At 43.5% G+C, this 16,183-nt stretch overlaps 2 protein-coding genes across 5 annotated transcripts in view; one reads left to right on the top strand and one right to left on the bottom strand.

Annotated features, from left to right (window-relative positions):
* Window positions 1-6,539, bottom strand: part of KIAA1328 (KIAA1328 ortholog) — a 230,727-nt gene extending 224,188 nt beyond the window's left edge. Inside the window, exons 1-2 of one of the 2 annotated variants that reach the window (XM_045849863.1) lie at window positions 6,254-6,539; window positions 188-223 (exon numbers count right to left, since the gene is read on the bottom strand). In XM_045849863.1, the coding sequence (XP_045705819.1) occupies window positions 188-223; window positions 6,254-6,539 (322 nt within the window). Of the gene's footprint in view, window positions 1-187; window positions 224-6,000; window positions 6,186-6,253 lie in introns of those variants that run through there. The other variant, XM_045849864.1, reaches the window with a different exon arrangement.
* The window catches only part of TPGS2 (tubulin polyglutamylase complex subunit 2), a 29,585-nt gene continuing 19,852 nt past the window's right edge, over window positions 6,451-16,183 (top strand). Inside the window, exons 1-2 of one of the 3 annotated variants that reach the window (XM_045849869.1) lie at window positions 6,451-6,783; window positions 10,178-10,257. In XM_045849869.1, coding sequence (XP_045705825.1) covers window positions 6,600-6,783; window positions 10,178-10,257 — 264 coding nt within the window. In that variant the 5' untranslated portion in view covers window positions 6,451-6,599. Of the gene's footprint in view, window positions 6,784-6,877; window positions 7,021-10,177; window positions 10,258-16,183 lie in introns of those variants that run through there. The other 2 variants (XM_045849867.1, XM_045849868.1) reach the window with 2 other exon arrangements.

Genomic DNA, 16,183 nt, shown 5'->3' with positions numbered 1-16,183 from the left:
AAAATAGTAAAAATCTCTTACTCCTTAATACATAAAGTATTTTTAACCTTAATAGGGTCATACTATTTTTTTAAATTTTAGGATCTAATGAACTGTTCCACAACTAGTTACACCTGTAAATTCATCCTGATGTTTTACCTTTCTCCTAAGCAAAGAAAGCTTACCAAATTAACATAGAAAATCATACCTGGAACATATACTACTGATTGTTCTTCATCAGAAACTATGCAGGAAGACATGAAGGAAAATACTAGTAAAGATTATCCAATATCCAAGTGCTGCCTCTCTTCTGTACTTTTGTTATAATTCATAATTCCTATTGACCTTGGAATATATAACTACCTTTTAAAAACAAAACTTTGAAGCAAAGTAAGTGACTTAAATGTAGCAAAGTTAATATTCTTTTAAAGTTCATTTTTATAAAGTCACAGCTATATATTTTGTAAAAATTTTGGATGGCCTAGTTCCATAAAACTTTCATCCAATTTATTCCCAAGTGAGATATCCTATACTACAAATTCTGCCATTCGGATCCTTTCATTTCCTTTCCTTTTGTGAACCAAGAGTTCAGTGCTTCAGTGCTGGAAAGCTGACAAGTTACTTTAGGCATGAATATAAATACTTTTAAAATGAGCTTTATCTTTGAAAAACAAACACTGTTTGAGGGCAAGTCAATCATGCAAACACAAAGGCATTTTTTTATTCTTTGTAGTGTATACGTGAAATGTCCCAAGAAGCCCTATTTAACAAATGGAAGAAATTTAAGACAAAAAGAACTACAGTATTTTGAATTTCAAAAAGAGAAATTTAGAAAGGCCACTAAGATCATAATACTGCTTGAGAAAGAGAACCAATACAATAAGAAAGCATTTTTTCCAGAAACAAAATTTTATTCAGAAACATATCTAAATCCAGATATGTCCACAGTTTGATAACACTTACAAGAAGGAAGCATCTAAACATTTTATTCCAATGATCTAGAACATTCCAAAGTCATCTGTTTTTTGATAAAATGTTTTCTTTTCCAAGATTTCCAGACAATCAATTATGAACTATTTCCTTCCAGAAAAGGGATGGAATAAAATAGGGGATTTAATAACATGTTGAAAAAGTCCATGTATTTCAGCTCATGATTAACCTTAGTAATGGAGTCTTTCCGGGAAATGCTGAGCAGACATGCAGAGAATTCCGACAGGAATTTAGGAACACGAAGGTGACAGACCATGCCCACTGTCTGAGCTGCCAGCTGATTTCCAACAGCTTTCTGGAGCAGCACATACACTATCACAGCTTCAAGATTTTGGCTGATAACTAGTGCCCCTAAACTGTAAATTCCCTTAAATACCAGAAACAGAGCTGGTATTTTAAGAGGAACATAAGACAAGTATACAAAAAATTAGACCTCACTACTCCAAACTGGGAGCAACTAACACAGCAGTAGACAATTTCTAAATTCACTGACATCTAAGATAAAAAAAAAAACCTTACAAAATTAAATTGTGCAGACTCCATTTAACAGCAAAACTCTTATTTTTTATATTTTGGGGGATAGCACACACAGTAGGTACTCAATACATATGTACATGACTCATTTTTTGCTCCTGGAAATATACATATGGAATAAAGGACCCAGGGGAAAAAAATCCAAGATGATTCAGGATATGCTCCCTACAATGCTATCTTCAATTAGAAGGCACAGTAACGATGGATTTGCAGAATATTCTCCAAGGGTGACCTATGGACGAACATAACAGAGTCCTGGAAAAAAATACTACACTTCCTTAGGCTATTCGCATAGAAGCTTGCTCACAACTGGAAAAACCAGCTACTGAATACCTTAATCTGAAAGCTCACCAAGTATATTATAGTTTCTCCTCTTTCCTTAAACTTGACACCATTTCCTCATTGTTACTGTCACCTAATAACTTTATTTCCTATTTCTTAAAAAAAACAAACTATAGAGACCTTCCAGAAGCTTCTATTTGAGGATGACATATTATAAGAGAAAACCTTAAAGACTCCACATTAAAAACTGTTAAAACTAATACACAAAACCAGTAAAGTTGCAGGATACAAAATCAATATACAAAAAGCTGTAATATTTCTATACACTAATAATGAAATACCACAGAAATTAAGAAAACAATCCCATTTACAATTGCCTTAAAAAGAATAAAATACTGAGGAATAAATTCTACCAAGGGGGTGAAAAACCTGTACGATGAAAATTATAAGACACTGATAAAAAAATAAAGAAGACACAAATAAATGGAAATGTATTTCATGCTCATGAATTGGAAGAATATTGTTAAGATGTCCATACTCAAAGCCACCTGTAGATCTAATGCACTCCCTGTCAAAATTCCAATGGCAGTTTCACAGACATAGCATAAATTATCCTAAAATTTGTATGAAACCTCAAAAGACCCCAAATAGCCACAACCCTGAGAAAAAAAGAACAAAGCTAGTGGCACTGTGCCTTCTGACTTTGAACTATGTTACAAAAGCTGTAATAATCAAAATAGCATGGTATTGGCTAAAATCAGAGATAAAAGACCCCCCTGATAGCTACCCCTTTCCATAGCACATATAATCATTGGACATATATTTTACTTATTCACAGCCCCATCTCATATCACTAAAATGGAAGCACCAAGCGGGTAAAGATTTTCATCTTGTGTTGTTCAATGTCGTATCTCCAAATATCAAATGCCTGGCTCAAAGTCAAGAATAAAACTGATATTTAATTTCATGAGGCACTGTCCAACAAGTTTCAGTGTTATCTTTCTTTAGCTTGTTCAAAATGTGCAGGTAAAACCTATTAGCTACATCCACATTAAATTTCTTTTCAACATAAAAACCACTAAATAAACTGACCTTAACAAATGTTTTTAAAAATAAGACTAAATAGGCCCCAGCAGATAACTCAGCTGGTTGGAGCATCGTCCCAATACACCAAGGTGGAGGGTTCCATCCCCCGTCAGGACACAAGTAAGAAGCGGCCAATGATTGCATAAATAGGTGGAACAAATGTGTCTCTGCCTGCCTGTCTGTCTCTCTCCCCTCCCCGCTTCCTCTCTCTGAGATCCATAAAAAAAAAAAAGAGAGAGAGAATAAACATATTTAGAATTGCCTCTATCCAACTTATCCTTTCTAATCAATCTTCATCTTAAGAACCCAAATATTTACCTTCTTCAAATACAGAGATTCCCAACAAGTGTATATTTTATAGGAAAGATAGGAAAGTCAAAGAGATACAATATATACCAAGCTCATATTGGACCTCTTATTCCTTCTATACGCCACCTTAGTTCTATTTTGGTTTCTTTGGAAGCATCTCAATAAGATGAGTACAAGTTAAAATGCATCCTTAATGCTGATACTAATCTATCAAAGCCCCAGAATTAAAGTAGTAATTAGAAATACAAGGCAGAAATGGTAGAGGAAAAAGCATGCCTATCCCAGATCACTGGGACCTGAAGAAAATGAACTTAGTACTGCCCATTCGACTCTAACCTCTTGAGCTTTACTCACTAACCAGCAACACATGTGTACAAATATAATTACTACTGACCACAGTGACTTTCCTGGTTAGCACAGGCATACCTCATTTTACTGCATTTCACTTTATTGTGCTTCACAGATGCTGCATTTTAACAAATTGAAGGTAAGACTCTCCACCAGAAAGATTATGACTGGCTTTATTGCAATATTCAGTGGTCTAGAACCAAACCCACAATATCTTCAAGGTGTGCCTACATATTATTTTAAGAATAAACATTAAGCCTTTGTCTAGTTTTAATTGAAAAGTCAATGGCAGTCATTATAGCTACAGCAATGTTTTGATCGGGTCCCTCATAATTCATATTTGTTATTATCAAGTTGCTAACACTGTTAATGATAATACACAAGAGCATTTAAGCAATCAAATTTAAATACTGTAGAAACACTAACTTCTGATATTACCAGGAACTATAATAAAGCAGGAAAGCAGTTTATGGCTGAAGGGTCTTAAATTTACTCGAAGATTTAACCCATAAAATGATAGCATGGCATATCTATCGTTTATACATTAGGTACAAAGACATAACTTGTACAAAGCAGCACTGTTGAATCATACTGTGCAGGAGATGCATTAACTCAACAGTGAAAAAACAATGACATTCAGTCACAGATGATCTGTCCCCACATGATGGAAATATCTAGGATGGGAAATCTCTCAATCACATTTCTCTAGTTGTTCAGGGGAAGCACTGACCAATCTTTCTTTCAATAGTATGAAAAGAATACTGGATTATAGATAGATATTTTTTGGTCTTTTTTTAGAGAAAGTTCTACCAAAAGTCTTTGGGGTTGTCTGGGAAGTCATCAATATGACAAGAAGAGATCAAGATTCAAAGACACATGACTAAACCAAATGATTCATAAGTATCGTTATGCTTTTTTTATTGAAAACCAGCAACAATCACCTTTCACATTGCTTTTAAGTCCTATGGAGATATAAAATGAAGATATCTGAGGCTAAATGTTGGAACAGGCTGGGGAAACAGGTAATCCTAGTAAACCTGCAATTCCTTTCAAACATCTGAATTTCTGTAGAATGTAATCAATCACCACTGTTTTCCTCATATAACCTCAATTCCTCATTTTCAATGGGTAGGTGAGTATTTCATATAAATTTTTAAAGAGAATTTAAGGGAAAAGGAAGATATGTAACTTCTGTATGCGATAGGGAGTACTGGGACGACATGAATTGAAACTAGAGGGCTGCTGAGCCCGAGTAGGTGGATTCAGTTCACATGCCTATTAACTGAATCAATACCGCTGTAACAGGTTATCTCCCCTCCCCCAAACCATTTATTCTATATCAGAAGTATATCATTGGGCATATGTGCTTATGAAAATGATTAAAACAAAGAAGCACATTACAAGTTAATAACCTTCAGATATCTCCTCTTTCACAAAATTGTCATTGCAGAGGCAGTGTTTCAAGAGAAAAAAACTCATCACAATTTCCTGACTTCTTAACTTAGCTCGGTTGTTCCCAATGCACAAATCCTCTAAAGGAAAAAAATACTTAATTTGCACGGTGCACTAGTTTGCCTTTATCCAGTGTATGTACATGATTTCACTTGATTCTCACGAACCTACTAGAGACAAGTGGTGATTATGTTTGGAAAGTGTATACCACCAAACACTGAATAGCACGGAATGCAAAAATATCCCTCTCTCCATGGCATGACACTTTAATTCTAGTAACTCAAATAAGAGAAACTGATCATATGATCTTGTAAGTTTCACTGGGAACTAAGTAGAAGTGTGCAAAGAATACACAAAGTTAACAGCAATGCCTCAAACAATGCCATCACCAGTCCGAGCAAACAAACAAAACGACTCGCCTCAGCAGGCACCCAATACACTATCGCCCTGCTTTCCTGTAACACTCCTCCAACGAACACAGGAGTCAATTATCAGGACAAAAGCTCAGGCCGGTACAGTGTAACTATCCCAGGGAAAGAACCACTTACGTCACTCATTTCATCATAGATATTGAACTGAGAAGCCCACCACCACAGTAAAAGAGCTCTACAGTTTCTCCAACCCAAAACAACCCAAGCACTTTTTATCCTGCCAGAGGTGACCTGCAAACTACATGTAAATCTACACTACATCCAGTCACGATGATCTGCAGCTCATTCAACAGCCGGCGCCACAAGACCAGGTCCCCGTGAAAGCAAACACCACGCCTCTCAGAAAATCTCAGTACGAAAATACATCATCACTAACAGGCCTTCCAAGTCCAACAAGATCCTGACATCCTCCTAAACAGCGCAGACCGAGGGCACTCCTAAGCCAACAAGAAAAGGCTCCTTGATCATCCAACACCCTTCTCTCCTCCACAAGCTCATTTTGCCTGGCCGGCCGGATGTCACCCAAGGCTGGAGTGTGCTCCCAGCCCCAGGCTGAGCCACGATTGTAGGTCATCTTCCCAGAGCTCACCGCCAAAGACGGCTGGGCAACATCTGCATTCAGTCCCACACCTGGAACCCCAGCCTGGAGACTGTATCAGGCGTTCAGCCACTGAATCCCCAAGCAAGGCGAAAAGCCCGGCACCTGGACGGCCGCGGGACAGAACGGCCCCGCCCACGGGGTTAGCATCACGCTTCCCTCGCCGCTGAGTCCCACGCGACCACTCGCCGCTCACCGCCCCGGGGAAGGCGCCGGCGCCCCCTGCCAGGCGGGCAAAGGATACAGTCCCGTGTCCAGAACGCCGCGCCGCCGGGGCGGGAGGGGCCCGCCACGTCCGCCATCTTGAAACAACCGCCACTCGGGACGCCGTGCTGCGGCCGCCCCGCCCCGGACTCCAGGCCTCGTCCCCATTGGCCGCTCTGCGCAGAGGCCCGCCTCCGCCTGGGCGGTCGGCCCCGGTGGGGCGGGAGTGTCAGGGCGGAGGCGTCGCTGTGTCCCGCCGGCTCGGGCCGAGGCCGCGGGAACGAGCTCACCGCGTAACTACTGCCAGACCGGCCCCGGATCCTCATCGCATCCCTGCCTCGGTCTCAGGCGGTGAGCACTACAACTCCCGGCATGCCGTGAACTTGATGGCCGAGGCTCGGGGGCGGTGTGCAACGCTGCGGCCCCGCCAGCTCACCCGTTTGGTCTCCTCTGCTGCCCCGGCCGCGCGCGGATCCGGGACGCGAGCTATGGAGGAGCTGCCGCCCGCGCCTGTGGGCTCCAGCAAGCCGCTCCTGGAGAAGCTGACCCTGGGGATCACCCGCATCCTAGGTGAGTGGGGCCGGAAGCCTGGGAGGCGACTGCGGGGCAGGGAGGCGACTGCGGGGCAAGGAGGCGTGCACTAGAAGCACAGAGTGGCGGGGCGACGGTGGACCTTGTATGCCAGCGGGCATGGTTGCTGCGACTTCCGTTGTTAAGGAAGAAAGGGGGAGCTTTGCCGGGAGTGTTCGGACACAGAGCTGGGAATCCCGAAGGTTCTCCCCACTCCAGGTCCCGCTACAGGCGCCGGTAAGAATGGGCAAAAACGTGCAAAGGAGAGACAGCAGGCACCTGACAGTTGGGAATTGGGGTCCGAGATGCATTATTGGCCAATGGAGGTCTTTGAAGTCTTTCCTCTAGTGACAGAATGAGCTGGAAGAAGGCTGCAGCCAGCCTTCCTGGGCAACAACACCCACGCACCTCTGTGTTATAGTCCAAAAGAGTTTAGCCTTGCACTACTGAATGGGTGTTTTCCCTGTATCGTGCCTTTACTTAGCACCCACCGTTATGTTAGACTCTGGGACTACAAAGATGTGTGTGTGTGGGGGGGGGGATTAACACGTGGAAAAAATCAAAAGACGAGGTCCCCAGAAGTGTGAGAGGAAGTCAGTAATCTATTGTTCTGAAGCAGCACACAGGAGGTGGTGATTGACCTAATCTGGAGAGTTAAGGAGTATACCCCACACATGATGCTAGATTTTGAAGGACAAATGGGAGTTAGCCAGATAATCGAGAGGCAGACTAAGCTGGCTGAATAACATGCTTGGATGTCCTACCATCACATTTATAGTGAAATCCAAATACTGTACCAGTACTCTTGTGGTCTGCTCTTATCTGTCTTTCTGACCATATTTTCACTGTGCTTTTGCCACAGGGTGTCCTTGTTGTATCATAAATATATTAACCTTTGCAGTTTGCTAGACCCTTCACTGAAATTACTTTCCTCTAAATCTGTCTCCCTCATTTCATTCAGATCTCTGATTAAATATCACCACTTCGGAGAAGTCTTCCCTGATTATACCCAACATCCTTCCTTTATCAGTCTCTTATCTTAACCTACATTTTTTATCCTTATGGCCTTATCACTACTTGAAATTATTTATTAAGACAAATAAATTGTATTTATTTGGTTGCTTTTTAAGCTTGTCTTTCTTTTATGTAATAGAAGTCCCTGAGCATAGGAACTGTGTCTTGTTCTCACCTGTGTTTCCCAGTGTCTAAAACAGTAAATGAGACATGAAACACTATGATGTGATTGGGAGAAGTGATACATTTTAGAAATGAAGTTACAGAGCGGGGCAAGAAGAGATCTCATCAAGACCACCTATATCCTATCTCTTAATTCTTATCCAGACTTCTGCTCTGTTACTTCTGTTATTCCTGGGCTTAGTCAGCTGTTATTCCTGGGCTTAGTCAGATAGGCCTCACTATTTTACAGGCCTGCTTCATTATTCTCTTTATAAATCTAGGGATTTTTCTGTAAATAAATTATTTTCTTCTGAGTAATATTTAAACCACTCAAGTCAAGCCAACTAAATTTCCCATAGACAGTCAGTTTGATTTAAAAACCTGAATAATTAAATGACTGTAAACATTTAAAATTCCATTTATACTTTTAATATATTCTATTATGCATTTCAGATGTTTGGCAAACTGGTGCCACTTCAAGGGAAAAGGTACCTAAGGAATTAAACAACTCTGGTAATTAAACACATGGTGAATTTAGTGTCCAGTTAAACATTCTCTTTATAAAATCGGACCTTATAATTTCAAGTTAATAATCACAAATTGAAAATCAATTTTATATATAAATATATATATATTACATTTGTATTTTGTTTTGAAAGGATAATATGTTAAGAGGACTTTTTAAAACAAGGTAGTGGAAGTCAGTGGTAGGTGTGTGGTAAGCAAACTCCCAAAATCTCCTTCCTAAAAGATAAGAAATAACTTCAGAACTGCAGACTTCTGTCCAAAACCAAACATTTAAAAATCCTCAAGAAAATACTATGAAACCAAATTCACCAACATTAAAAAGATTACCAAGTGTGATTTAGCACAGGAATTTGCAATTTGTTGAACATATGAAAATCAATTAATGTAATGCACCTTGTTAATAGAATAAAGGACAAAAACCACATAATCATGCCAATAGTTGTAGAGAAAACCTGACAAAATCCAACACTGCTGCAGGATTTTAAAAAAAAAACACTCAGTAAACTAGAAATAGTATATAGAATAGAAATCAAGTTTCCTCAACCTGATACTGGACATCTGCGAAAAACCCCAGCTAGCACCATACTTAAATGGTGAAAAATTGGATGCTTTCCCATTAAGAACAAGATCAAGACAAATGTCTTGGTGATTCCCAAGACCACAAAGGTTTGATGGTTTACGAGGAGGACTACAGCCTTGGGAGGTAGTCAAGCTGCGATTTATTGTAGCAGACGCAGAGGGAAACGTGCACTTGGGGGTGTCAGGGAAAGCAGGCGCAAGTTTTCAGTCGTCCTCTCAGTGTAGTCACATGGGACACACTTCATTGTTCCAGCACCGTGACAACATGTCCACATTGTTTGCTAGGGAAGCTTACCTGCCCTTAGGAGTCCAGGCCTTTTGTTTCAAATCAGTCACCTAGACACCTTCTACTTAGTATGCTCCAAATTCCAGACTCCCAGAAAGGAAGCAGGCGTTCAGCATGAAGGGTGTTGTTTGCACTAACATTTAGGCACAGCAGCCATTCCTACTAGGGAATGGTGGGAACCCTTCCGAAATCCAAGTTTCCAGATGCCAGCCAGGGGGCCTGCCTTACAAGCAGGACTTTCTAAAGCTTATAATGTGAGGCCTGCTATCTTTACTTGTTTCTTTACATTGAGAATTCCTCTCTTACCACTATATTTAACATTATATTGGACAATCAAGTCAGGGCAATTAGCCAAGAAAATAAAGACATACAAATTGGAAAGAAGAAAGTAAACAATCGCAGCCCTGGCTGGCGTAGCTCAGTGGATTGAGCGCGGGCTGTGAACCAAAGTGTCACAGGTTCGATTCCCAGTCAGGGTACATGCCTGGTTGCAGGCCATGACCCCCAGCAACCACACATTGATGTTTCTCTCTCTCTCTTTCTCCCTCCCTTCCCTCTCTAAAAATAAATTAAAAAAAGAAAGTAAACGATCACCATTTGCAGATGTTGTGATCTTGTGTATTTTAACAACTTCCTAAGAAATCCACAAGAACAAACAAACAAAAAAAACCCTGCACATTAAGTGTAAATTTGTCTGGCTCTGTGGCTATGGTTTAAGTCCTGTAAATGTCCACTTTCTCTGGTCTGAGCACCTCCACCTCTCTATGGTAGCAACATTGGGAAGCGGACGGATTGCAGTGCTACAGACTCTCTTTCCCCTTTCAGAATCATCCCCAGGTGTGACAGAGGTGACCATCAGAGAAAAGCCACCTGCTGAACGTCATATGATTTCTTCATGGGAACAAGTAAGTGTTGCCCTGTTCAATTCTCACCTCCCAACAAAGAGAGGTCCATTTAAATGCCTCCCGAGAAGGAAAGATTAGGGCAGGAAACCTATTCTTATCTCAGTCCACAGCTGCCTTCACGGTAGAGTTCACCCTTTGCCCTGTTCCAGTTCAGGACACCTAACACTCTCTCCCAACCCGTGCCATTTCCCGATGTGGATCACTTCCCATGAGCCTGTCGCATGGAAGCAGTGGAACGTTCAGCGCTGTATGCAGCATAACTAAAAATCAAGCAAGGAAAGAAAAAACTGAATGTTAATGAGCATGTCGGGCAGAACATGGTTAAGTATTGCAGAGAAGGACTAACTGGATTAAGAGCTAGTGTTTCCCAACCCCCCTCTGAACTTCCGTTCGTTTTTGCAACACAAGTTTTAAACTTTTTAAATGGGCCAGGCATTGCCCTTGGTGTTGAGTCCTAAGGAATCAGTGATAATCAAAAAAGGGCACCGTTTCTTACCTTTTTATGTCACTGTCTAAGACATAGTGTAAACCACTGCAAGTGTAATTACAAACCAGACTGAGTGCTGTCCAAGAGAGGTGAAGGGAGTATTGTGAGGAGGCCTGACTTAGTCCAGAGAGGGAGAAAGGTTTTCAAAGGGGTTAAGTTATGAGAAGCTTTTAACCAGCAGATGAGATCTAGAAGAAGGGGCTTTCAGCCTGTGTGAGGGCTTTGCGATGGGGAGGATTGCATTTTCCCAGAGCATAAAGAAGGCCCGTGTGGCTGGAGCCCAGGAGAGCAAGGGAAAGAGGTTCACCAGGTCCCTGGACACATAAAACTTCTTAGATAATCAGGAATTTGCTCTTTATTTTGGACATAAAGGAGAGCCATTGAAATGTTTTAAATGGGGAACTGGGAAGTCAGATTTCTGCTTTGGAAAAATCATTGCAGCTAAATAGCAGCAAATGTATTTGACTAAGAAGCTGGAAATCACCAGTTATATAAGGAGTGCCTGCTAACACATATCACATAGTTATTTCATTTAATCCTCATAATAACCCTGCAAGGTAGGTATTGATATCTCCGTGTTATAGATGAAAAAACTGAGGCTTGGAGAGGTGAAGGAGTTTGTCCTGGGCTGCATAGCTACCAAGTAGGAGAGCCTAAATTTGACCTCTCTTTGCTGCCTATCTGTTCTGTTCTGCCAGACTGCTCCTCTGCTAGTGGACAGCACTGTGGTGGTCTTGTCTCCAGCAGCTGTGCAGGCGATGGGGAGGTGGGTTCATTGCACATGTGCATCCTCGGTCCTTCCAAGCAGGGCTCATCCTCCCTGGGCTTGAGCCAGCAGCAGCCTCTGTTGCAGCTCAGTAACTGGTAGTTGATGTTTTTCCGCATCACCTCAGCTCAATAGCTCCCCAACTTTTTTCATGGGCTTACTCAGCCCCCACACCCATTTCTGCTCACAGCCCGTAATAGAAAAGGTGATTCCCGAACAGTGTTTCTCTGTTGAACTCTTACTGGCGGTCAGTCATCCTGCTCCTGGTGAGGCCGTGGCTGTGCCAGCCTGGCCTCGTGGACATGGTTGATGACATCCCTCCTGACTCTCAGCCCTTTAGAGAAAACTGCTTGGGGCTACTGTGTGCTAAATAGGAGACTCCTGGCTTGGAAATTCAAGTTCATAGACCTGGCGGGAGGATGAGAGGACAGGAATGCCTTGTCTGGGGTGGATACAACCATTAAGGCTGTATCATATTATGTCACTTATGTATTGAAGTAATTTCTGAGGCATATTTCTTTCTGTGTCTATACCAGATATTTCCCAGAACTCACTAAGATGACTTTACCCATCTGTTCCAATATTTCTTATTATCCTGTAGTTTATTCATTTGGAACATACCTTCCCTGGCTGCTTCTTGGGGCTAGAGCCTGTGTCTGATCTCATTGGGATCTAATCTGCCTCCTGGACAATGCAGCTTTATTGGGACTGACATTAGCTTAAACTGACATTTAAGAGAATATAGTCCTTGAGCTGGATAAATGGCCATTGGAGATATGAAAGAATTAAAGGGTAAGCAAGAGAGAAAAAGATTTTTAACTTACCGAGATAGTCAGTGAACATTTTCTTCAGACATACTTTTTTGGGAGAATTTCTGTGAAAACACCTTGAGTAATGAGATACATCGATTTGGAATTTTCCATCAAAGACCTAAATACAGTAAAATATGCCATATTAAAGTATAAGCAGTTTTAGGATCAGTAATAAAAATTCACTTGAGCAGTTGGTGTGTTGGAGCTCTCTGAAGGCCTGTGGGGTGCTTCAAAGCAGTATGAGTGCAGATGTAGAAGGAGTTTGGGATGTGTATTTTTTAAGGCTCATTTTTTAGCACTTTTTTTGTGGTTATGCTAAACAAAACCTGGTCACCACAGAAAATTTGGAAACTACAGAAAGGGATTAAAAAATGAAAAGCCCTCTAGATGTTTACCACTTAGAGAGAACCACTGTTAGAGTGGTTCCAGTTGTGGAGAGAGGGCAGGCATTGGGAGGGGTCCGGGACCCCCGAAGGGGCAGTGACCGTAGACTCCTCCAACCGTGTGTCAGATTAACGAAATAAGTACACTGTTCTACAGAAAGGGTTCTTCAGATTCTGAAAGGGGTTGGTAGCCCCCAGAGGCTTAACAGTAGGTTTTTGTATAATTTTTTTCATTCAAAACAGATATGATCCTCACTGTGCTGTCCAAGTGCCTACTTTTGTCACTTGAGCAATGAGGGGCGGAAGTTTCGAGCTGGTCTGAAAATCACTGCTCCCCCTCCCCCGGAGGGTTGCTGAGGAGCACATTTCCGCAGGAGAAAGCATGACAGGGCTCTCCACTAGCGCCTGCTCCTGAGAGTGTCTGTGCCAGGGGACCCAGGGGCCGGGGAGGGGTGGGGCGGGTCCCACAGGGCTGGTCAGTTCCACTTCTCCAGGGGACTGACCCAGCGCACGGCCACCAGGTGGTGCACCTGCTGTCCACCGCTGCATGGATGTAGCCGAGTCCGGTGGTCCTCCAAGAAGAGGCCCACTGCCTCTGCCCCGCCCCTTTCTGCAAACACAGCCCCTGGCGCTCCCGTGGAGATGCTGTTGTGGAGGCACTGGTGGGAGGCAGCCGGAGTAGGAGCCTCATGGCCGCTCTAGGCCCTGGGCTAAATGACATGACTTACCCGGGTCTCACGGTCAGCATCTGTAAGACGAGAGGCTAGAAGTCGGTTTCACTGAGGGACCATCCAGGTCTAATATTTTATGATTCTTTGGTGCAAAGGCCGGAAGAAAAGGTTAAAACTAAAACCTAATGACCGTATACCTGCTGCAGTCTCATAAGGTTAGAGGAAAAAGTGAAAAACCTCTTTCTCTTTTAATGTATATCATCCTGCTTTGTTCTTTAAAAAGCTGTTTCAGTCTGCACGGTTTTGTGCAGTTGTAATTCATGTTCACTGTGCCTGCTACCTGCCTTCTGTAATGATGGTAGTTAGTAAGACATAATGTCTACCCTGAGCTTTTCATCTTTCGAGCACTGTGAAAGCATCTGCCTCTTAATTCTCCCAGCACTCTGGTGTCAGAAGAGTTCTATTATTATTAAGCATTTCAGTGACATTTTATAGCTGCAGAGTGCTGTACAATTCTTGATTGGTTAGACTTTCCAATTCCCAGGTAAAAATTCAATTTACTGATGGTGGAACTGTGGCCCACAGAGACCAAATGATTTGGCAAAATATCCCTGCTCCTTTTGGCCTCTCTTTTTCTGGTCTGCACAGAATGGGCTCTGAACCTTCTCGCAGACCCATCCGTCACGTGCCCCTGCTTCCAATTTATCCCAAACCTCCCTGGCGGGAGACAGCAGCCCACAACACCGTGTCACCAGGAAGCCTTCAGCGTGTGCTCTCACTCTGCCCTGGCGGCTCCTCTGCTCTTCACAGGTCAGTTCCTCCCTCCCCAGCGCCTCACCTCTTCTCTCCACACTGGCAGCTCCTCTGGAGGGTCTTTCCTGTCTTTTTGTAAAGAAAACAAAAACTTCACCCTTACGTCTCCCTCTGACTATTTGGCCATTTGTTCCTTTCACAGCCACACATGTAGAAAAATGGCCTAAGTCAGAGGACAGCAAATGGTCTTCATCTCCTCTCTGCCACCGTAGTGCTGAAAGCAGCTGTGGACAGTGTGGGGAATGTGTGGGCGTGGCTGGGCTCCAGTAAACATTACTGACAAAAGCATGTGGCAAGGCCCAGCTGTCCAGTGGGCAGTTTGCTAACCCTGGTCTAAATGATAGTCCCCTTGCTTCATGTCACAGTTACCCCTCATCCTCTATTGCCTCTCTTGTTCTGCCACCCCTCTGTGGATACCACTGTCAACAGTCATTGCTAAGTAACCTCTTCATTGCTACAGCATCTCCGTCTCACTTAACATCTCTGCTGCGTTTCTTGCTGCTAATTGATCCCCTCTGCCCCTAGCTCTGTACTCACTCGGATTCTGTGGCCCTGCGGTCCTGGATTCTCCTCTTCTGTTCCTTCCTGATTGTCTCTACCCCTATAGCTCCACAACACTTACTGTTTTGTGTTTGCCTTTGTATAAATTAGGAATATGTTTGGCTCAAAGAAATACAACAATAAACTAAGAATAGCTTAAACAAATGGGAATTGCTCTTCCTTGCATAATAAGACCTAAGGTGGACAGTTGCAGTTGGGTCATCAGCCCTGAGAACATAAGCCCTTGTCTCTAATTCTTGCAGCTTTTTCCTCTGTGGTGGCCAAATGACTGCTGCGTTCCCACCTGTCACCTCCAAGTTCAAGGCAGGAAGAAGAGTTTACATTTTAACATCTAGCACTAGTTGCAGAGGAGGTTTCAAAAGTATTAAACTGGGCATGCCCTGTCTCAAACAAAGTCTGGGTTCTGTCCAGGACGAAGGAGAGAACAATGGATTTGAACGGCAGCCCGGGTGTCTGCCACAGCCTCCTCTGCACCTCCCCTCATTCCTGTTTGTAGTGCCCAGCACAGAGTTTCTTCTGCAGCAGACACTTGATAAATAAATGTTGGGTGAATGAGTGAATTAGACCCAACACGAAGGTCGGAAAGCTTGTAGAACATTTCCAGGGTCGCTCAGCTCCTCCTCCATAAGCAGTCCTTAATTTCAGACTGGAGAGTGAGGCCGCCCCAACCGCCATCTCTGGAGCAGGGAGGGTGCAGGTGCAAAGGCTTTCCCGGTGATACCCCCTCCAACTGCAGAATTCTGATGACTCCTTAGGCCTGGGGGCACTGCTGTTTTGGAGTTGTCTTGGCTGATGTCCGCCATCTACAGAGTTCCATAAGACACGTGGTGCCCAAGGCAGAGTGATATCAATATGTTTTTTCCTCATGCATTTTTAGAGGGAGGCTGGGGGTTTGAGGAAGAGTGTGCTGCCTCTCCTCTGAGTCTTGAGCAACTCCACCCTGTCCCCAAACTTCATACCCCCCTCACCCAGAAAAAAAGGTTCCAGTTGCCCAGGCCCTCCTCCTCCCCTTAGGAGGGAGTTTAAGAACATACTTGAGAATTCTCCTGGGTGTCTCACCCCATCCCTGCACAGTCCATCCAGCTTTTCCTCCCACTACAGGGGCCCTCCTTCCCAAACTGTGACAGATGCTCTTGTCCTCCATGCCTCATGTTTCCAGTAGGTTTTCCTGCTCCTCCCTGACAGGCATCCTCGGCAGCTCTTCCTCTGGCTGGGCGGGCGCATGGAGAGCCTGCCCGGTGCAGACAAGCACCTGTGAAACATGAGTTTCTATGCGACGGCCCCTTTGCTGGCCGGACCCTGCATCTGCTGCCCAGCCCCCTTCCCTGGAGAAGTGGGGAAGGTGGTCACAAGGCAGCAGACAGCCTGAGCCCTTCGCCTGAGGTTCAGGCCGTGGTCAGGGCCTTTCTGGGAATCAAGCTGACAGCTCCCAA

This window comes from Phyllostomus hastatus, unplaced genomic scaffold (assembly GCF_019186645.2).
Source record: "Phyllostomus hastatus isolate PE091 unplaced genomic scaffold, TTU_PhHast_1.1 phas_contig_80, whole genome shotgun sequence".
Lineage (NCBI taxonomy): Eukaryota > Metazoa > Chordata > Mammalia > Chiroptera > Phyllostomidae > Phyllostomus > Phyllostomus hastatus.
The sequence above is the reverse complement of the archived record's forward strand: the minus strand, read 5'-3'. Positions and strand labels throughout refer to the sequence as shown.